Here is a 23,271-nt window from a genome sequence, read left to right as displayed (position 1 = left end):
AATAAAAACAAAAAACCAACACAGTTCTTGGACTGCTGAAGTGCCGTTCTGCAACAGACGGCAGGCAGATTTTTACCTATAAGGGTACAAATACGGAGACTGCATGGTATTTACTGCTACTTATTGTAGACCCTTCTAGGCAGCAGGCTGGGGATGCTGTGAGGAGAGCCCCGTGCCCTGCCTGCCATCTCACTCCGGGGCTCCTTCCCCTTTCCTGCCCCGCTCCCCGAGCTGCCAGCAGAGCCGTGCAGAGCAGCTCTGCCTGAGAGGAGCCAACAGCCCCGACTTCAGCTATTGGCAATTAAGTGTAGTATCTTTTAGCCTGAAGTAAAATTACGCTTCTCCTGTCCAAAGTGCGGCTCTCTTTAATCTGTAAATTGTTTGTTCAGCACCTTTAATGTTGTTTGTGTAAAATGTATGTTTTCACGTATTTAAGATGCCTATGTTTCTGAGGACTGCCATATGAAGTGCATTTAATACCGATAAAGAGCAGTCCTTGTCCTCTAGTTGTACACATTTTTGAGAGAATAGCAGAATTATAAAATATGAAAACCTATGTAAAGTTTTCTACATGAAAATACTATGTATAATACTGTTATAATACTCCATGCTTTAATGAAGTGGTAAATCAATAAAGTTTTAAGAAGTGGAGCTTGGCTTTAGCAGTGCTTATTGGAATGTGGGAGGTAGCAGAGAAACCCTCGTTCCCTCCTTCGTTTCCTCAGGGATGATTACGGATGCTAACGAGGAGCCGCCCTCCTGGCCTCGCTCCCGCGCAACACCGCAGGCGCCGCCTGACGGGCACTGCGGCGCGCGGCGCGCAGCGGAGCCTTATGGGAAGAGCTCGGTTATTGGCTGCCGTCTCCACGTGAGACGGAAGGCACGGATTGGCTCGACGCGTGGCGCGTCGAGGCAGAGGGGCTCGCTGATTGGCTCGGCGGCCTGACGGTGTCGCCGCCCTGCGTGATGCGGTCACCGTGCCGCCGCCGCGCCCTCTCACCACAGTTTGAATGTGAAGCGCAGCCGGAGCTCTCTGAGCCGCCGCCGCCGCTTGGAGGAGGCCGACAGGTGAGGTTGAGCCGCGCCGGCCAGCGATGCCGAGGGTGCGGCGGCCCCGCAGTCCGGCCTCCCGCACGGCCCGCGGCCGCCGCCGCACCGTTCCGCTGCGGGCTCGGGCGCTTGGGCCCGCGGCGCAGCGAGAGGCGCAGCGCACCGTGATGGAGCGCCTCGACCCGCCTCCCGCGGATCCGGATTGGCCGGCAGCCTTTCGGGGGCTCTTCTCATTGGCTCCCGCGGCTGCCAGTCTGGAGGCGGCGGAGGGGGGGAGGGCGGCAAGTTAGGCTGCGGTCGGCCGTTGCTGCGCGGGGATCTCGGGCAGCTCCGAGCCGTCTCGCGCAGCCCGGGCGGCCCCCAGCCTGAGGTGAAGCGCTGGGATGGCGCCGCCGGGAGCAGCAGGGCCGCGCAGGGCAGGCCCTACCCGAGGGGCTTTCCCGGAAGGCCCCTGAGCCGAGCGGCCGCCTCCTCGGGACAGCCGCGTGTCTCGGGCGGGCCGTGGGGTGGGCAGCCTGCAGTGACGGGCTGTGGCGCGGCGGGACGAGGAGCCGCCTGCACACCGGCGCCATCAGTAGGTGCTGTACGAGCAGCTGCCGCGGGTTGTGGTGGTAGGAAATAGGAAAAAAGGGGAGGGGGGAGCGGGAAGGAGGCGGTGGCGGAGGAGTGGCTCGTGCTGAGCCGGGCGCTGCGGTGCTGTTTCTTTATGCTGCCCTCCGTAAGGGTGCTGCTGGCTGGGGACGGCAGGCAGGAACTCCTAGAAGGGAGGCGGGCGGGGCAGGGGAGGCACAGTGTTTCAGGTGAACTTTTTTGGATTTTTTGTACTGTGTCTTGGGATCTCAATTGTTCGTTAACATTGATTTAAACCAAGGGGGTATTGTTGCTGATAGATATAGAAGAAAAACTCACTTGTTAAAACTCACAGCTTTTGCAGAAGTGCTTAAATAGGAACCATACTTACTGCTCTGATGGTCAACAAAGAATAAATCTAAAGTGGGGTGGGAAAATTCCAGCCTGTCTTAATAAGGAGAAACTCCAGGGGATAAAAGAGCATTTGGCTTCTCATTATTTCTGTAGTAAAGGTGTTACGGTACTGTTGGGAGAACGATGGGCAGCATGCAGTGCTTCGGCTGTCGGGTGATGGTTGGACTTTGAGGCCTTGTGGGTCCTTTCCAACCCAAATAATCCCATGGTTCTGGCGATACCCTAAGCCATGTGCCTGCTGAAGCGTGTCTTAATGCTGTTCTGGTGTTACTGTAATTTTAATTATTCCAATTAAAGCTGTGAAGTTAATGAACCACTGTGGTAAGTATGAGAGTACGTGTGGGAAGTCAAATCTGACTTATTTGCACAGTTATTCTGTAATAAGTACTGCAGGTGAAATGATTGCCTGCCCTGATCTGGGTTCGTTTTGCAGGGTGGACAAACTCTTTGGCTTTCTGCAGTCTTTCATCACTTCATTAAAAATTGTTTTCAGTTGAGAATTTTCTAGAGATAGCATTTGTAAATGGGCCTTGGCTCTTCAGTGCACTTCAGGTCATTCTGTTGTCCATCATTTGGATCAAATATTCCATTTTTTCAACGAGGAATAGATTTCTGTGGGTGGCAGTAGTTTTAAAAGGAAGCTCATCCTCTCATGGAAGGGTGAGAGATCACCTTTTGGCTTTACCTGAGTAGTGGTACATTGGATGTATGATCTAGTTTTAGGGGTTTGCCTTCAGGAACCTGGACAACAACAGTTACATGAGGCATGTTTTAGAGTTTGTATTTAGCTAGCTGTTTTATTGGATAGATGTATGAGTCCCTGCTTTAAGAAGTGTAGTCTAAAAAAAGCAGATGTGTGTTTTCTGTGGAATCATATTTTGTGTATGTGGAGCTTATAGGGTGGATTTTCTGATCTGCATTAACAAAACTGCTTCTGTGTCGTAGTTTCTGCCAAAATGGAGCTGAGCGATGCCAATTTACAGACCTTAACTGAATATCTAAAGAAAACACTGGATCCAGATCCTGCAATAAGGCGTCCTGGTAAGCGATTGTCAGGGTTTCCTCTCAGCTCTGCGGTCTGTGTGTAACAAACTTTAGTAGAAGTTTATGCAAAACTTTGCAGAAGTTCTGTACCTCCTTCTAAAAAAAAAAACCAACAAAAAATCTCAAAACTTAATGAAGAGCACATTTACATATCAATTCATTTTCTATTTGCTTTACATAATTTTCTTCTTGAAGCTTGTACTGTGTTTTTTTTAAAACAGGGATGTTGTTTACACCAAAGCTGGACTGGCTTCTCTTAGGTCATGGCTTTTAAAAGTGTCAAGGAGGCAATATTTCCACAGCCTGCTTTGAATTGAGAGCTTTTGTTAACAGCAGAAGCATTAAAGAGCTTATAGTAGTAAAGAAGTTACAGTACAGTTTGCTACTTGCCCAGTGCTTCTGTTCCTGTGAAACTCTGCAGAGGTGTTTGTGTTATTTTAAATGGACATTTGAGGAATCGTAGATCTCTAGTTAGGAAAATCAGCTCCGCTTCCTGTTAACCTTACTGCGTTCTCTTGCAGCGGAGAAGTTTCTTGAGACAGTTGAAGGAAGCCAAAATTATCCATTGCTGCTCTTAACATTGCTGGAGAAATCGCAGGAAAATGTCATCAAAGTCTGCGCGTCGGTAACTTTCAAGAATTACATCAAAAGGAACTGGAGAATTGTAGGTATTCCAGGCAGTATTTCTGCTAAGATTTAATCATCCTTTTAAGGTCCAATAATGTTTAATAACCTTGCAGAATACGTATGTTTTGTACTTTGGAAGAGAAGATAGATGATACAGAGAATGAACACAGTTTACTGATAAGGGACTAAAGCCTCCACTCTTGTTATCCATTCTGTTGGAAAGAAATAAATCTGGGTGATAAAATGGAGAGGAAGAATTCTTCCTAATGTTGTGTGTATCTTTCTGAAGAAGTACAGTATTCACTGCCCATTTAACTAAGTGTAATATTATTCATGTTAAAATGATTGGAGAACGTCCATATGTGTGAGCTGACCTACTTGGCTGCTCTCAGTTGACATAGTACTGCAACCATTTCTAGCCAGCTCTGCAGCTGGAGGTGAAGGTACTGATTTATTTTTCACATAGGTGCCTCTTAGACGTAGAACCTTTGTAAGTTCAACACATGGAAGTATCTGTAGGCATAAAATAGAAATATTGTTATTTAATCTCATTTTATCCTTTGTTTTGAAAGTATCAGAGGCATTTTTTATTCAGAGCTTTCAGTATGCATGAAATGTAACTCATGGTGTCAAGTATTACATGTAAGAGCTCAGCACCTTTGTGATGAGAGGTTTCAACTGATCTTGTTTATGCTTTGTCTCCTTGAAAGCACAGTTTGTGTATCTGAAAGTCTCGAATGTATGATCTTGTTATATATCTCAGCTTGTGACTATTCAAGAGTTTGCATGTGATTCCCGCCGTACAAATACTGAAAACCTACAGCAGTCCTTGCTGGTTATGTTTGGTAAAAGCAGCACATTCACGCTGGTGTGAAATTTCTAGGCCTTGGTGTTGCTAATACTGCCTTTTCAGTCATTTCTCAAAAATTGCATCTCTGTATGTTGTGTGTTTTAAGCAGAAACACCACTCACAGAGAAGTGTGTGTCTTCCTTGGTGTAGGTGACTGAAGTGATTCAGGATGTGACATGTTGGAGTAGGTGAAGATGCTACGCAGTGAGTGCCTCCAGAGGACAGTTAGCATTGCCCCAAGTTTGCTTGAAGCCACACGCACTATTTTGTCCAAGATTGAAGCTTTTAGAAGCAGTTTTATGAATATAACCTTAAGGCTAGCTTACGTAGATCACATGGTGATTAGCAGTGTTGGATTAGGACTGATACAAAGCACAGAGGAAGGAAAATGGTTTTGCCTGTTCAGGCAGTTTGATTCTTTGTAAGTTTGTGGAAAGATGATCAAAAAGAACGTGAGGAGGAGGAGGGCAATGCTGTCTGGCTCCAGGCATGTTGAGATCATCAGATTACTTTCTGAATTGCTGGGTAACTTCTATGTTTCTAAGCATTGCTACTGTCATCACTGCAAATGTGACTATCCCTGCTGCCGGTGGTTGCTGACAAGCCTTGATATTTTGCTTCTTTGATACAGATACCATAATTTACTACCACTCAGCACTGTTCACTTGGCAGGATGATTGGCTGACTCTGAAAGGCAACGTGAAGTTTGTGTGCATCACCTGCACTCACCTTCCTGTCCAGTTGCACAAAATAAATCTTTGAAGTTGGCAGAAACGAGGACAGACGTGGTTTGGAGCACTGAAATAGAGGACTGGTGGTTAAACTTGTGTTTGTAACTGGCATATGTGCCCGCCCTTACTGCTCCTGAATTGCTGTTTGAAAAGATCACTGTTAGAGGAGAATATTAGTTAGAAAATTAGCAGAAAGGTGTAATTTCTTTCCGCTTTAATCCGTTACTACTGTGAAAGAGTCATTGTAGGCGTTAACAGATCTTTTAATTTCCTCACTGATGCAGTGGTTTCAGACATTTGTACGTTTGACTTCTGAAACACTGGGATTTGCTCAGTGCCCAGAGTACTAATGTGCCAGTGACTGAATTGTTGGTTTTGTTGTAGGTGGAGGATGAACCGAACAAAATATTTGAATCGGACAGGATAGCCATTAAAGCCAACATAGTGCCCTTGATGCTTAGCAGCCCGGAACAAATTCAAAAGCAGGTAATGAGGCCATTTCTGGTTGTGTCCATGAGATTTTTAGAATGATGTAATGTGTCTGGCGGCTCTGGTTACTGTCAGAGCTGAGTTAGCCTTCCAGTGATGTCACCCCCATGCAAATAATTCGGAGTAAATTGTTTAAGTTACTTCTGCCCACTTTAAAATTAATTAATAAAAAAAAAACACAAAAAAAACATATTGTCAAATTCCACCATTATACAGTTGAATACAGTGAGACTGCATGCACACATTGGTTTTGAAGTGAGCTTTGTTGTGATGAAAAAGAGGAGATAGTTAACCCAATGATTTTTGAATCTGGCGAGAACAACAAGCATTCTTAGATAATTGTAACATCTGTCCTGGCTGCTGTGTTTTTTGTAGTAAGTAGTGTGCTGCTGGATCATGCAGTGCTTACGTTTCCTTTCCAGTTAAGTGATGCCATCAGTATTATTGGTCGGGAAGACTTTCCTCAGAAGTGGCCAGACTTGCTGACAGAAATGGTGAACCGCTTTCAAAGTGGAGACTTCCATGTTATCAATGGCGTCCTTCGTACTGCTCACTCCTTGTTTAAGAGGTATTGGAGATCAGGGAATTGCTACGTGGGTGTTAGAAAAGAAAAAATTGTTTAAATCTGAATTTATACTCACCTCTGTGGCTTTCACTTAGGCTTATTGACTTCTTAGTGAGACTTCAAGTTGTTGTCAAATTTTGCACCTTCTATGGCCTTGACCTACACTGTTCAGTCCTTATGTTTATTTGATAGGATTTGTTTCAAGGTTCGTCATTAGAGATCAATTGCATGCAGGGTAATTGGGGAATAAATGCAAAGACTGTATTCTATTGTTTGTGTATTTCTCCCACTCCTCAGGTACCGCCATGAATTTAAGTCAAATGAATTATGGACAGAGATCAAACTTGTCCTTGATGCCTTTGCATTGCCCTTGACAAATCTCTTTAAGGTACTGCTGAATGATTTCTGAAACAACTGTGGTGTTCTGAATTGCTGGTTGTGAATGCCTGTAAAATGAGAACTTAGCAACTCTTGAAACTGTTCATGAAGTTCAAGCTAAAATCAGGAAATGAGACCTGACAGAATCAGTAAGAGGAAGAAAAGGAACTGTATTAACTGGCTGAAAAAATAAATAATACTTCTCAGTGTATCTTGTTGATACAGTTTGTGTGTGGGTTTCTTGGCTAAATTTTCTCTCTTTTTTTTAGGCAACTATTGACCTTTGCAGCACACATGCAAATGATGCCAGTGCTTTGAAGGTTCTCTTTTCTTCTCTCATTCTAATTGCGAAGCTGTTCTACAGTTTAAATTTTCAGGTGACTCTCTTGTTTTTTCTCATATTCTTGCTTTGGTCACATAAAGCTGTTATGCTATTGTGTATAGGATCCATTTTAGGCAGCCTTTAGGGCCATGCTTTATGGCCAAACTAAAGTAAAGATGGGGTTGACAGTAAGGATGGGGTTAATTAACACATTGGCTTGACTCTATCTTAACAAAAGCTGGAGAAGAGAATCTTAAGCTCTCCTGATAGCAAGGTGTTGTGTGGGTAACACTGTTGAGTATGAGCTGTGAGGGGCAGGAGTCCTTTGCCTGCATTCATACTCAGTTTGTTTACTGTGTGTGTCTGTACTCATACGAGTTCAGTCATGTGGATAAAAGTCAGCTCAGTAACTGTAGTGCTGTGGTAGCAAGCAATCCTGGTATTGTGTAAAGTTGGTTTTTTCTTTCTTTCTTTTTTGAAATGAGATCTTACATTCTAGCAGTAAGTGAGCAGACTGTATGAAAAACAGTAAAACCAGACACTGCTGAGGTGGTGTATATTTAGTGTTTCAGCATGAGCCTGAGTCAGGTGTGATGGTTTCAATTGCTCCAACATCTCGTTCTGTACTGGGCAAAAGAGAAAGCTGGAGCTAAAGGCGAGGCTTGTGCTATCTGATTCTTATCATACTCTGAGAGATGGAGATTAGTGTTTAGACTGTATGGAGTGTATCGACGTGTACATTTGGAAATGTGTTCCCAAGTCTCCATCTGTAGGACTTTTTACTGGTTGGTTGTTCTGGGGGTGTGAAAAGGCGGTAGTTTTTATTTTGAAGGTTTGTTTTCCACTCTTCATTGTACCTCTGTAAATTAAAAGATGGACACTCTCTCAGAGCATGCAGTCAGATATTAAAATGTAGATTTATGCTTTTCCTTCACAGGATTTGCCTGAGTTTTTTGAAGATAACATGGAAACATGGATGACAAATTTTCATAGTCTCTTAACTTTAGATAATAAACTTCTGCAGACTGATGTAAGTACTGCATAAACCTCCTGCTTTGCCTCTGCAAAGAGGAGCCGACTGACAGGAGAGTTGTGTTCTAGCTCTGAGCAGTGCAGTGTTTCCTTTGTTGGGTAAATAAAGAAATAGAATGACTGAAAGGAAATGGGATTTGAGAGAACTGGCTCCATTGTCTAAGAAATGTGGAGCCTGGTTTTTGAGGTCATGTATTAGTTACAGGTTACAGTTGTGCACAGAGATCAGCTTACAGGTACACATCAATGAAGAGCTTCTTTTGAGGCCATCTGCTGAAGTAACCTGATTGATTATTAGAATCACAGGGCTCAGGTTTTCTGTACCTCTCAGCTGGTTCATGTACTGTATTTTAGAAAACAGTATCTCAAAGAACTTGAAACATTGGAACATAAGGCATGACTTCTGAGTAGTTTAGCTTACCATCTGCTGGCTAATTATAAGAATTAGTAGTTTCACGTTAATCAAAGCTCACTCAATCATTCGTTCTGTACCTGCTTTCTGCATCTGAGGTGCAGTACAGTAGTTTACCAGCTGGTGGAACCAAAGAAACTATAAATTCCTTCCTTTACAATGTGTGGGGGACATGATAAGCACATTCTGTGTGATAGTTTCATGGTGGTTTCAAGCTAACGCTGCTGCTAAAAAAGAAAAAGAAGCCTTGCTCATCTTTTCTCCTGCTCTTTTATTTTCCTGTGGGCTGTCGCTCAACACAAACATCCATGCAGTTGCACACTGAGCTGACTCAGAGAAGTGATATGCATTAAAACTGGAGGGTGGGCATTTGGGGACGGGGGAAAAAAAATGTGTTGATGGATTTTGGTGTTTTCCAATTCACTTCACTTTGTGGCTCTATGAACATCTGTGCTGCTATGGGGAAGGAGAAAAAAGCATACTTCTGCAACTCTATCAGTTTTAAGTAGCCTTCTGAGCTACTTTACTTTACTAATATAATGCCTCCTAAGCATATGTTTTCAAAGCCTTGTATTATGTTTTTGCTATTGTATTTGTCAATTCATTCTGTTCTAAACTTTATCAGGTCTAAATCTCTTCAGGGGAGTAGTACTGTTTGAAATGTGGATGTAATAGCATGAATGTATAATCTGTAGTACAGTTCCAGTACACACGGGCAAAATGCAGTAGTTCCAGGCAAGTAGGAGGGGTTTCTGAGATTTTCTGAGACCTATTTAGAACATCACAAAATAATAGCATATTTTCTTCAAATAATTTTAATTTTAAAGCAGCCTTGAAGTTTGGGTGTTTAAGTACCTACTTTTGTTTTATGTGAGGATGAAGAAGAAGCTGGGTTGCTGGAGCTCTTGAAATCTCAAATTTGTGATAATGCTGCTTTGTATGCTCAAAAATATGATGAAGAATTCCAGCCCTACTTGCCACGTTTTGTGACAGCAATCTGGAATCTGTTAGTCACAACAGGTCAGGAAGTGAAATATGATTTGGTAAGTCATTATGGACTAATCTTATCAAGGTTAATAATGATTTATAAATTGGTCAGTCAGCTAAAGCTATATGTGTTTAATGTGTGTTGTTCTAGTTGGTTAGTAATGCAATCCAGTTTCTGGCCTCGGTTTGTGAAAGACCACATTACAAGCATCTGTTTGAAGACCAGAATACATTGACAAGCATCTGTGAAAAAGTTATTGTTCCCAATATGGAATTTAGAGGTAACTTTTTGGGGTTTAAGTTTTCAAAGACACAATAAAATGTATCTAATTATGATGATATTTTGCTTTACAACGTTGAGAATTTATTTTCTGTGTACTTCAGTACAAGATTCAAAACCAATTTTCTGCAGCAAATTGTTATCTTGTGGGCTTTGTAGAGTTGTTGTATGAATTTCTGTCTTACTGTGATCTCAAATTGAAAAATACAGAAAGTCTAAGTCATGTGCCATCCGTCATTATTTTTCATGCTGGAAGTGAGTACCAGGCATGGATATATGGCCTTTGAATTGTAGTGTCTTTTTCTCCAAGCTTTGATAGACTGACTTTGATCTTAGTATCTGAAAAGCACTGAAGTTGTCTTACAGTGTTAAGAGGCTTCTCTCTAAATCTATGACCAAGGAAGCCTCTTTTAAATACACTTAGTATAGAGTATGGTTTTGGTTTTGTTTTTTAAGTCAGGAATTGCATCAGCTTCTGAGTATGAAAGACTGCAGTTTGTGGGCCTGCAGGCTGAACAGGATAGTCTGTCTGGGTAGTTCTGATGAATTTCTATGAGTGCTGTGCTTCTATGAAAGATTAGCAACTTGATAAAAAGGGTGTTGTTATCATTTAAAAAAAAGACTTCAGTATTGAAACTCCTGTGTACTGTATATTTTCAGCTGCTGATGAAGAAGCATTTGAAGATAATTCTGAAGAATATATAAGAAGGGATTTGGAAGGATCTGGTAATCCACAGATTTATACTAAGAATACTTTGTCTTTAAATATAGCTCTGAAGAGTATTTTACTGAGGCTTCTAAAACATATTTTAGAACTCTGGAAGGTGGTGGGTTTTCCCCTAAGATATTTAATCCAGTTTTTGATCAAGTTTACTGTCATGATGCACCCACTGCAGCATCTTTGTGCTTTGAACAATGTTTTTGTAGTTTCTTTTCTGAACCAGATCGATGTCTCCTGCACTGCATGTATTTTTGTTTCAGCAAACATAGCCTCTATATCAACACTGGGTAGTAGCCATGGCTGTGTATTTAGTTCCTATGTGTGTAAATGACGTGAGGACACTGTCTACGTTTGGTAGTCTGTTATGTTTAAACTGGAAACTCTGACCAGTTTTGCATACAACTCCATGATAAAGCCAGCTAGGCAGCAGCCTTTGTGTGCTGGCACTGTTCAGACCAACACAATAACTGTGCTAAAAACACAGTGCTGTGCTAACAGCTTGATTTTCTGATAATCTGCCTTCAGCCAGGTCAGTGCACAAATGGACTAAATCTAGTTCTGTGTGACTGTTCTGTGCCACTGAGCTGCTGACGTGGTGCTGACTGACGTTTTTAGATGATTGAAGCCTTTTAGTAGGTTTGAGAACTTGCTCTGTGTTGGAAGTAGGGGAAAATTATGTTTGAACTTTCTTTTGAGCAGACATGTTACGATGCTTATCCAGGATTGGCTGCTTTACTGGTATTTGTGAAGCTTTTATATGTTTGCTATTTCTGTTTTTAAGAGAATTTAGGCAAGAACTATCTGTGTTCTTCTGCGGCTCTTTTAGAAACATACTCTGTTGCATTCTGTTGTTTTGTGATCTGTGTGTCCCTCTGTTAATGTATTGTGTTTTTTCCAGCCTTCTTTTTTTTCCCCTCTTTGGGACAGGGTTTTTTTACAGATGTATTACAGAAATGTACTGTTCTGTTGCAGTGGGCCAGCAGCTAAGCACCACACAACAATTGGCTCAGTTCCCACGCTGCCAAGGTGGGATGGGAGGAGAGTAGGAAGACCATGAGTGAGAAGATGAGACAGTTTAATTAGTGAAAGAAGGTGGAAGAAAAAGGAGGAAAAAGTCAGTCTGCTTGTGGAAAGTGGGATGTGATAGATGCCCAGTGTGTCCCCAGGCAATGGCTGCCTCTTCCAGATCCCCCTCCCCAAAGCTTTTATTGCCAAGCACAGTGTTACATGGCATGGGGAAAATCCCTTGGCCCTTTAGATCAGCAGTGCAGCTTCTGTCCATTCCCAACTTGTTGCCCACTCAGCCGATTTGCTGGGAAGGCACAACAGGAAGAAAAGGAAACATTGGCACTGCGAGTACTGCTCAGCAATAACCAAACTGCTGCTGGTGCCTTTAGTCACCAGCCCAGAGCACATCACCATACAGACTGCTGTAAAGAAAATAAAACCTGTAACCACCAGACGCAGTGCATTTGGGCACATAATTACCAAGGCAGGAAAAAGCCTCCCTCCTTGTGCTTACTGAAACCTTCAGAGAGCAGTGGGACCTGTGAATACACACACAGTACGGGTCAATGTCCGTTCCTCCTTGTGTTGTACCAATGATTTTTACTGTTACAATGAGTGAAAAAACTTGTATGTGTTGTTATGCACTAATGTGAACATTGCAGTAATTAATATGAGCTGTGGCTGTAACTTCAGAAGCTGTAATTACTGATACATTTTAAAATTATGTTTATTATATGAAAAGCCATGCAATTTGTCATATCTAAAGAACCTTTTGTTCTTACGCAGATATTGACACAAGGCGCAGAGCAGCTTGTGATCTAGTCAGAGGCTTGTGCAAGTTCTTTGAAGGGCCTGTGACTGGAATTTTTTCTGGATATGTTAATTCCATGCTTCAGGAATATGCAAAGAATCCATCTGTTAACTGGAAGCACAAAGATGCAGCTATATACCTTGTTACATCGTTGGCATCCAAGGCTCAGACACAGAAGGTACTTGGACATTGTGTTCATTTCAATTCTCATGCATTCTAACATTATAGTGCGTGTGAGGACTGGGAAATATATGCATTTTTAAAAATTCTGCTTTAAAATGAGAATAATTGGATTTGTAATAGTTTGATGTTGATGAGATGGAAAATTGTCCATAATATATGGACACGAAGTATGGAAGTCTGATGGTCTCTGATCTTCAGATAGGTTGGATGAAGTCAACAACCACGTGTGATCATTTGACAAGTCTTAATAATATGTATGGAACAGTTATTGAAAAAGTGGCCTAGAATCTCTGGGCTTTCACATGGTATTGAGGCAAAGTGTGCCTCACTAATTGGTAAGGCCAAATTACAGCAGGTGACTGGTGGTGTTGAGCAGACAGGAAGGAATCCAAGTGATCCTTAACAATTCTTGCCATTATATTACATGATATTTCTTGTTGGTTGAATGTTCGTTGCCTTGAAAATAGCACGTGAACACAGCTGCTTGGCTGGAAATGGTTCTCGGGACTTGTCTGGGAGAAGGTAACTACAAGGCCAAATGTGTGGGAAAGCACTCCTCAGCTAGGCTGCATTTATTGTGAAGCAGCAGCATTGTACCAACAGCACATCATCCTGTACAGCAGGTTTAATTACTGATAGGTACTACTTGTGTTACAGGGCAGGCCTCAGTGGCTTTGCAAAACAGGTCTGAAGCAAACAGAGTAAAACATGTTTTATAATCTTAATGAAGTTCTGATAAAATTTCTCAGTCCTTTTGTAATGCTGCAGTTGTGTATTGCACAGCAATGGCTGATGATTGTGGTGGATAAAGTGAGCCAATCTTCTAGCCATTAGAATGCTGCTACGTCGTACCTCTTATTGCTGTTCTATTTAGTGCCAAATTGGGATAGCATCATTTAGAACACTTGATTGGTACGCATACATCCATCTGGAAAGTCTGTTTTACATTTTTGCCTTTTTCACGTGATAAAATGGAAGTATTTCTTTTAATTTTGTTGTTCTAATTCAGAATCATAGTTTGAGTCCTAAACTCTTCCTTGTGAAAATGCAATCATGTGGGGGTGGGAAAGGATCAACTGAATAAGTTGCTGGTATTTTCTGCCTAAAACTTTGGTTCGTTATTACTGTTACACGCTATTAGTAATTAACTCAGGGCTTTGTTTTTTCTAGCATGGAATAACACAAGCCAATGAACTTGTTAATCTGACAGAATTCTTTGTGAATCACATTCAGCCTGACTTAAAGTCAGCCAGTGGTAAGTTTATTGTTAATTTCATACGTTATTTTGGGGATGTTTAGAGAAGCTTGGCAGTGACTCCTGTTTCTTGAGGCTCAAGCACAAATTAGAACATGGTCCTGTATCAGCACTGTCTCAGACACGGGGCTTGTTTTCACCTGGCACATGGGAGGTGATTCACGTTGGTTTGGTCAACAGTGAGTGAACTTTTAAACAAAGGTGGATTCCCACGTGCTGTTGGCAGGGTCAGGGCATGTATGTGCATGGCTGCTATCAGCTGGTGTGCTGTAACTTGATGAATCAAAGTAACTTCATTTCTGTATTTGAGACTGTATGCAAACTTCTTTGCTGTACAAAACTCTTGAGAAGTTCAAATACTGAAGTCTAGATTGTGGCTTGCATCAGCGTGTGTCAGTGTGACTACAGATCTCCAGGGTTAAGCAACATGATTTTATACTTGAGCGATTATCTTACGGTGTTTGGAGGGTTTTGGGATATGCAGTTGGAGTCTGTTATCATCAGAACAAAAAAGGGAAATGTTATGTGAAAGGGTTGGACTCTGTGTTTAATGTAACAGGGTTGTGCCCACACAGAGATGGATAAGCAAACAAACATACAACTTTGTCTTACTCCAGGGGTGGGGAATTCATGACTTGATATCACCTTTATATGTAGAATGTGCTCAGAAATTGTACATATATGAAAAATTGCATATTTTCTCTATTGCAGTGAATGAATTCCCAGTGCTAAAAGCTGATGGTATCAAATATATCATGATTTTTAGAAATCAAGTAAGTTTTTCTTCTGTGGTAAAAAATAGGAAAATAAAAATACATAGACTAGTTACTTTATTTATACTTGCCAAGCCTCATGTATCTTACTTGGCTGTATGGTAACTCAACAGGTGTTTGGAATTTTTAGTTTTGAAAGTAGTTCTGCAGCTATAAATATCAGAGGGGCATGTAGTCTGTATGCTGTCCATATGCTACCAGGGCACCAGATACTCAGAACTGTGACCTACTCAGATGTTCTAGCATCTCGAGTATTAGTCTCCATGCACTGGATTGTAGTAGTTGCTAGACTTTGTCTTTCACTTTTTTGGATTTGTGGGTGACTGTAAGAAAACACATTCAGTATTATTTATAAATGCTGTATTGATGCATCTATCGTTTTGCTTTTTAATCTTGATGGTTTTTTTTTAAACTATCCATTAAGACAAAGTTAAGTGCAATATAAGCTTTTACAAATCTAACACTGATGTTCGGGGGGAAAATATACAGATCTGGTGTGATTTAGCAACCAGAGCCTTCTAAGATTTCTTCCTCTGCCAGGTTTTCAGTTTGTAATTGATGAGGTCAGTGATTATACTCTAGTGTTGAACGATCTGCATTTCTATGTGAAGTATGTAATTTATTGCTGTAATTTTTTAGGTACCTAAAGAGCAACTGTTGTTATCTATTCCTCTTTTAATCAATCATCTTCAAGCAGAAAGCATTGTGGTCCATACTTACGCAGCACACGCTCTTGAAAGGCTGTTTACCATGAGAGGAACAAACAACACCACACTGTAAGTTTTCAAACAGAAGTAAATTCATTCCTATGTAGTTTTTAAGCATTGCAGATGAAATGCTGGTAGAGGATCTTTCATTTTGTGGTATTATGATCTTGTGAAGAGCTTGAATTTTGTGAATATGCTTCATAATTAAAGCCCTGTGTTCTTCTTACAGCATTACAGCTGCAGAAATGGCACCATTTGTAGAAGTGCTGTTAACAAACCTTTTCAAAGCATTAACGCTTCCTGGCTCATCAGAAAATGAATACATAATGAAAGGTAAATGCTGAATGAGTCTCACGCTGTAAGAGTTACTTTCATACTTGAGGTAAAGGCTTCTAGCCATGGGCTACTGAAACTTCAGCAGCGTCATTTACTCAAACTTGCTGAAGCAGTATGAACAGCCTGCAGTTGTGTACCAGGCAGTGTTAAGTTATCTTTGAATAAATGCATGAAACAAAGGAGAAACACAAAACAAAGTGGCATTGTGTCAAATGGCAGTAGTGTGCTCAGCATGGCCACCTGAGTGGTGTCAGCATGAGGTGTGGGTGCTGTGTGGCTAACAGCCACAGTGTGAGAATTTGCAGACTTATCTTTTTACCTTGGACAAGTTGCTCAGTCTTCTGTGCCCAGTCTGTAGAATGGGAATAGTGAGACTGTTGAGATTATGGATTGATTGCCCTTGTGTATGTTTAGCTCCAAAAAATTCTAACTTTCTTTTTATTTCCAGCAATCATGAGGAGTTTTTCTCTGCTACAGGAATCCATAATTCCATACATCCCTTCTGTCATCACACAGCTTACACAGAAGCTACTCGCTGTCAGTAAGGTAAAGAATGGGCCATGTGAGCAAAATGTTCACGTTTTTTCCTTCTTAGAACAATCTTATAAAGATTCATATAAACTTTGTTTCTGTGCTGTTAAAATACCGCATGTGGTTCAATACTTTGACCAAAATATGTGAAAGTAGCCTTCCAGTGAAATTCATGTTCTTGAAGATAGACCTAAGGAATACTTTAGAATACCTTCATCAGCTATCCCAAAAACTTCTTCTACATACAGCATAAACTTGGCTGCTAAGTATAAAAATTTTGCTTCAAAGAACTGATGAACAACTGACTATTACACAAATGAGATATTTTTTATTTCCAGTTTTTGTTACATCACAGAACTGTTGGTTCATGTAGAGCTTCAGAAAGAACTTGTTTGCTTTGAGATATTTAGGAAAACTCATGTAGGCTTTTAAATTTTGATGTTTGCTTTTATCTGCGGAATCAACTTCATCAGCATATTAATAAGGCATAGAGTCCTTTTTTTCAGTTGCTCCTTTAGGCTTCTGTTGAAACAATAAATACATTTTGCAAAATGAGTTCAGGTTGTTTGTTCATAACTTTTGTTTTACAGAATCCAAGCAAACCTCACTTCAACCATTACATGTTCGAGTCGATATGCTTGTCGATAAGGATAACGTGCAAAGCAAACCCTGATGCTGTTGGAAGCTTTGAGGAGGCTTTGTTCATGGTGTTCACTGAGATACTACAGAATGATGTGCAAGGTAAGTAAAAATCAGTAATTCTTGTGCTCACTCTGCTGTAATTGGTTGCCATTGTTTACATCCTGGCAGTTTTCTTCTGTAGCACTGGAAACTCAGGTGAGAAGGCAAGGTTTGCACAGTCCTCACCAGCGCTTCTAGGAAGCATCTGTGTTGTTGCATAGGGCACATAAACTGTATCATCATTGATCATTTTGTTTAAAAAAAAAAAAAAAAGTATTTTAAAAGTATCTTAATTGCTACCCCCAAATGTTATTTTTGCCTTGCTTCTAATGGTTTATATTCCGTGTTCTGAAAAAAACAATAGAGAAGATAAAATGCATAGATACATACATATAGTGGTTGCAAATGTTTGCAGTAATGAAATTTATTTATTCCAAGTTTTATTTATCAGAATCTTTGCATTAATATCCTGCAGTTGTAGGCTCAGCCATTGGATACATGGTTCTTATGAATGAGCAAGTGACCGTTATTGCTGAATTTCTAAGTGTCGTGACTTCTTTTGCAGAGTTCATTCCATATGTGTTTCAAGTGATGTCCCTGCTTCTGGAAATGCACAAAAATGAAATCCCATCGTCCTATATGGCATTGTTCCCTCATCTACTTCAGCCAGTGTTGTGGGAAAGGACAGGAAATATTCCTCCTCTGGTCCGACTCCTGCAGGCTTATTTAGAGCGAGGTGCCAACACAATAGCAAGTGCTGCTGCTGACAAAATTGTGAGTTGGGTTGATGGAGCAGTTCTGTATGCCTCCAGACATGCTGATTTAAGATGGGACGTTAGAAAGAGTTTTTTCCTCAAGTGGAAAGCTGAATTTGTGCAGCATATGCTTGTATTTATATTAAAAACAAAACAACAACAACAAACCTTTTGGGATGGATTTGGGAGCAGGGTCCACAGTAATGTGCTTTTATAATTTAGGATGAACTGCACTTAGTTTGTTCAGGCAGGTAAACTTCTCTGTTTTTCTTGTCTTGCTTTGCATCATATGGAACACAGTGGATCAGGAAAGCTCAGGGATTCTGTTTGGAAGAGTCACCAGAAGCGTGACTGAGGAGAAGTCAAAATGTTGGGAGATCTGAGGATCAGTGAATTCTGCTGCATGATCTGCTGTAGTCAGACCTGATTACACACTACCAATGATGAGGCAAACGTGCATTTTCAAATTAGCTTTTTTGTTCATTTGATTAAGACTATTTGTAATACTTAATGGAATATCATTTGGTCCCAAGAGAAATCAGTCTTCCTGCAGGAAGAGAATACTGGTTTAGGTTGTGAAGGCTTTTGCCACGGTGTATGTTTTAGGTAAAGATCCCACCTTCTGGTAGGTCATATATGAAGAACTGTTGTGTAGAGTTTTATGTTTGCTTTACTTGCAGCCTGGGCTATTAGGTGTGTTCCAGAAGTTGATTGCCTCTAAAGCTAACGACCATCAAGGATTCTATCTTCTAAACAGTATTATAGAGCACATGCCCCCGTGAGTATGAGTTGACATTGTTATATTCAAAACTAATCTCTATACACTTTAATACTTGGTACACTTCAAAGTTAATTATTAACAATGAAAAATGTTGCATTTGTCAGTAAAATAAATTTGAGTAATTTTGTGTGTGTTTTCTGTAGCCTGACTTCTGGTAAATGCTAGTGTGGCTTGAATAACCAATGTTTTAAATTTCTAGTGAATCAGTTGACCAATACAGGAAACAGATCTTCATTCTACTGTTCCAAAGACTTCAAAATTCCAAAACAACAAAATTTATTAAAAGTAAGTTTATTGCTTTATGAAGAGCTTCAGTGATACCAACAGTTTAGAACGTGTAGCAGTACCAAATAAATATCCAGTCATGTCCTTTGATTATGCAGACAGAGAACAGTGAGCTCATAACATCAGTGGCTTGCTTTGAGTTGTTTGTGCAGTCGGGGTGGCATATGGGGCAGTTCCCCCTCAGGGCACGTCCATTTTATTAAAACTAAAAGACTGAAATTAAAAATGAGGGGAAAGACTTCCATATTCCCATCCACTTCTGTGTGGTGTGTATAGTTGTGTTGTTACTGTTAAATATTCCATGCAGTTGTGTCATCGATGTGATGTAAGTTTGAAAACAGCTTTTCTAACACTTCATAGTTGCTGTAAGGGGCAGAGGGGCTGAACCTTGTCCTAGCTGTCTTACTACTAAGTTTTAGTGTATTAGGGAACAAGAAAAAAGGTCAGCAGCTTTTGACAAGCTTCACAGTAGCTAGTTAATGTGCTTCACTAAAAGTGAACATTTACAAAGATTACCATTTCTGTCTCCTTGAAAAACTTGTTACGTGTTTTTCTGCTAACTCTAACCTTTTTCTCATTTCAGGTTTCCTAGTCTTCATTAACTTGTACTGTGTAAAATATGGAGCATTAGCTCTTCAAGAAATATTTGACAGCATACAGCCAAAGTTAGTATGATTTTTATTTCAAACTGCTGTGTAGCTTTTATCTTTCAAAGCAGAAATGGCTGTCTCCATTAGCTAAAGATGCAAACCATATTTGTCACTAAACTGACTAGCCAGACTTTTCTTCTGCTGTAGTTCACTTCTTTCTTGAGCCATTTTTCTTTTTCTGATCTGCTGCTCACAGTTCCTCCCTCATAGTTCCAGATCAATAATCTCCTGAGCAGGTCATAAAAAGGGAAGAGTGATGGTTTTATTCTTCTCTCTTTGAGAAAAATGTGTGCTATCAAATTTCTACCAGGCATCCACTATGACAGGGCAATATCATAACAGATTCTGTTTTTCTTTTTCCTGATGACTCTTATTGTGTCTTTTTTTATTGTCACTGTGAAGCTGACAAGGCTTTCTAACACTTCTTTTTATGTCATAATAGGATGTTTGGAATGGTTCTGGAGAAAATTATAATTCCTGAAATACAGAAAGTGTCTGGACAAGTTGAAAAGAAAATCTGTGCAGTTGGCATTACAAAAATATTAACAGAATGTCCTCCTATGATGGACACTGAGTACACCAAGCTGTGGTATGTAGAACACTTCTTCAAGTGAAGCTACTTGGTTTTGAAAATGTGAGCTACTCAGTTCTGTTGTGATTTCTTCAGGCCTGCTGCCATCTCAGGCTTTTCTCATCACTTCTTCTCAACAAATCATGGCCAAAGCAGATGCCAGAACTGGTTTGAGATTTTTGTGATAGCACTGACTGGGCTAGCTAGAATTGCTTTTAAGAGAATAGACTACTTGTTTTTAGCTTGTATTGCTTCTGAAAAGCTAGGAACAGTTTTAGTTTGTAGCTGTTCTGTTAGTCAGGAGAGCCAAGCATATAACTTGAGATAGATGCTGTAAGATCTTTGTGCTACATGGATTTCTGTGGAAAACTGTCTGGGAAGACTGTCCAGCAGTCTAGGTTGTCAGGTAGGCTGAATTCTGAATTTAGAAGGGGGGGAAAAATGTTGATAGAGAAAAGGTGTGATCTGTAAAACAATTGCTTTTTCTTGGGTATGCTATGTGAGAATTTGACCTGATAAAAAATAAAGGCATCGTTTATGCTTTTAATATGAGCATCTACATTATGCTTCTAAACTACACACATCCATGGCTCTTCAAGTTCAGCACATATTAGGCTTGTGCTCTCAATAGCTGATTGCAATAGTAGCTTCTTCTCTTCTTCAAAGAGAAGATTGTTGAAAGAGTTTTAAATAACTTGAACTTTCCTTTAAAATCTGTCCTTCCTGGCATGTTTTCAGCATTCTGATTTTCTCCTTGCGTCTTTCCATGTAGGACTCCTTTGCTGCAGGCACTCATTGGCCTCTTTGAGCTGCCTGAGGATGACACTATTCCTGATGAAGAACACTTCATTGACATAGAAGATACTCCAGGATATCAGACTGCGTTCTCTCAGCTAGCCTTTGCTGGAAAGAAGGAACATGATCCTGTAGGTCAGATGGTGAACAATCCTAGAATTCATCTGGCACAGTCTCTTCACAAACTGTCTACTGCGTGTCCAGGCAGGGTAAGTGGCTTTCATACATGGCATGCTGATTCCAAATTGCACAGAGAAGAAATGCTTATTTGACAGTGACTCTTTTCTGCCAGTGTATGATAACGAGCAGACTGGAGTATGTCCTAATCAGAATGCTAAGTATTGTTTTATCTTATTCTGTCATTGAATATAGCTTTAGTGTGGTTTTTCCTAGCAGCCTAAGAAAGGCTAATATTTTCACACTACTGACTTCAATGATAATCTTAGTATGTCATTTCTCAAACAAAAATTTCTCCACACGGAGGTATATAGCTTAACACTTGCCAGCAATCCAATTGTTTGTATTCAGCAACTTATGTGAAGTTAAAGTTGATTATTTTCAATCAACTATTTCAAAGTGTATTTGTTTTCAATATTTTTGATAAGTAACTGCCTGGGAGATTTGGAGTTTGCTGCATCCAAATCTCTGCTTTCATGACAGATGGTTTGCTAAACTTCTTCCATATTTAATTCAGGTGAGCAGTATATAAAACTAAATGCTGTCAGCATCAAGAATTTTAATTCCAGCAACTGTCTTCAGAAAAAACCTTGCTGACAAGATGTCGCTTGACTTCGCACTGCATGTTGGCACAGCAATTAACAGGGTGTAGCAGCACTGTAAGTTATACACAGATTGATGCTTCTGCTCTGTCATATTTTAAGGTTCCATCCATGCTGAGCACTAGTCTGAATGCAGAAGCGTTGCAGTATCTCCAGGGATACCTCCAAGCTGCAAGTGTGACGCTGCTCTGAGCTGCGTGTCTTTCACAAGCAAGATCAAAAGCTGTTTTGTTACACAGAAAGTTGACACTGACTTTTTTTTTATAGCAGCGTTCAGACAAAATGAAAAATGCTACTTGAAAATGTATAGCAGAATCCATCTTGTAAAAGATAAATGTGGCTTTAAGCAGGAAGAATTTGGTGGTGTGCGTAATCATAGGTAAAAGGTGGTTAACTTCCATTTGCAGTTTAATTTCCAAGGGAGGAGGCACAGCGGTTTGTTTATTTGAAATCTGCAGCATTTGGATAAGTGTGACATGAATGGAGAGCACTGGCTGTAGAAACTCACTTCGGTCACTAAAATTCCTTTTTATTTTGATGTTGTCCTTTGTAATTCTTTTGTCTTTCCTTGAACTTTATCTAAATTGTGAATAAATAAGAAGTACTTGTTTAAAATGCCTGTCACTGTGCACTTACTGTTTTAGAAGAGTGTAGCTGGCTTAAGAAAAAAATAATAGTGTTTTAAACATAGAATAGATTATAAAATAGTGAGAATGTGAGGATTTTTCTTTACCCTACGTAATAGCTTAAATGTATTGTATGTTCACACAGAGCAAATGTGAAACTTTGGCAGAAGATCCAAAGCTGCTATTACTCTTGATATTCATCAACAGGTGCACCCTTTCTCCTCAGATGTGGCACTGTAATGCAGCAGAAGCAAGTAATGTACCCTGCCACAGTGGATATTGGTCTCCCAAGTGGATTTTTAGTAATGTATCAAAACAGAAGCATTGATCTTGTTTAGCTAGGGTGTTCTCCCTGTCTCCTTCTGAATATACTGATCAGATGTGGTAGCCCTGAGTTCTAAGTGCATTCATATGACCTTGTAGTTCTGGTTGATGAAAGGAGACAAGTTCAATGCCTGATCTTTACTGTGTTCTCAGATTGTCTGGGCACCAAACTGCTATGCTGTAGGCAGTTAGAGCACTAATACTGCAGGGATGTACGTACATTTAATTACAGAGACTGCAAGACTCCTGAATAAGCATGAAGTCAAACATATATATATATATATATATATATATATTTTTTAAGTTACCTGACTGTGTAGATCTGCAGTTGACTTGAATCAGTATTGGGGTTTTAAAGTTATGATGCCAGATAAAGCTGGGCATTGTATCAGGGAAATTACTGAATTTACAGAAGGTAAAACATAAGTCACAATCATCTTTTTTTTTTCAGTTCTTTAATATCTGTGGCTGCCATGTGGGAATGCATGTTGGCCATCTCTCTTAAAGTGTAAAGTAAAGAGTTACTTGTCAGACAATTAATTTAAACTGCTTAAGTGCCTAAAAATGCATTAAATGAATCAACATCAACAGGTTTTCTTGAATCTAGTCTGTAATTCAGTGTCAGACTGTCTTTGTTTATAGGTATGAAGTGAAAGCAAGTCTCTAGAATGAAATAATGAGACCATGAGAAGCATTTGCCTTAATGCTGGTGAGACTGTGATGAGCACTGCAAGTTTGCAGAAGTTCTATGCAGAATAAAAATGTCAATAGGTTGAAACCATCTGGGAGAGGTGTGTGATGTTTGCAAGGAACTGAATGCCTACCTCGACTGTCAGTGTTAATTGAGCTGGGGATGTTCATGACCTGCAAGCTGAGAAGGATTCTCAGGTCGCTGCCTGCTCCACAGTTTGGCCTTTCCTTTGGATAATAGGGAGAACGATTCTTCAT

The 23,271-nt window shown here is 40.4% G+C and overlaps 1 protein-coding gene across 3 annotated transcripts; it reads left to right on the top strand.

Annotated features, from left to right (window-relative positions):
- Nucleotides 1–951: 951 nt before the first annotated feature.
- On the top strand, nucleotides 952–23,104 carry CSE1L (chromosome segregation 1 like). 3 transcript variants are annotated; one of them, XM_048962858.1, is made up of 25 exons: nucleotides 952–1,068; nucleotides 2,980–3,075; nucleotides 3,600–3,742; nucleotides 5,671–5,772; nucleotides 6,198–6,343; nucleotides 6,638–6,728; nucleotides 6,988–7,095; nucleotides 7,978–8,070; nucleotides 9,360–9,527; nucleotides 9,623–9,752; nucleotides 10,412–10,477; nucleotides 12,267–12,469; nucleotides 13,645–13,729; nucleotides 14,441–14,502; nucleotides 15,142–15,278; nucleotides 15,439–15,542; nucleotides 15,994–16,091; nucleotides 16,667–16,817; nucleotides 17,323–17,531; nucleotides 18,193–18,290; nucleotides 18,493–18,578; nucleotides 19,162–19,243; nucleotides 19,671–19,817; nucleotides 20,572–20,803; nucleotides 21,476–23,104. In XM_048962858.1, exons 2-25 carry the CDS (start codon nucleotides 2,991–2,993, stop codon nucleotides 21,563–21,565), a joined length of 2,916 nt encoding a protein of 971 aa, XP_048818815.1. In that variant the 5' UTR covers nucleotides 952–1,068; nucleotides 2,980–2,990; the 3' UTR covers nucleotides 21,566–23,104. The 3 variants fall into 3 exon arrangements, with proteins under 3 accessions (XP_048818815.1, XP_048818817.1, XP_048818816.1); XM_048962860.1 differs by lacking the exon at nucleotides 952–1,068 and adding an exon at nucleotides 1,333–1,624; XM_048962859.1 differs by lacking the exon at nucleotides 952–1,068 and adding an exon at nucleotides 1,333–1,628.
- Nucleotides 23,105–23,271: the final 167 nt, after the last annotated feature.

This window comes from Lagopus muta, chromosome 16 (genome assembly GCF_023343835.1).
Source record: "Lagopus muta isolate bLagMut1 chromosome 16, bLagMut1 primary, whole genome shotgun sequence".
In the NCBI taxonomy this organism is placed as follows: domain Eukaryota; kingdom Metazoa; phylum Chordata; class Aves; order Galliformes; family Phasianidae; genus Lagopus; species Lagopus muta.
The sequence above is the reverse complement of the archived record's forward strand: the minus strand, read 5'-3'. Positions and strand labels throughout refer to the sequence as shown.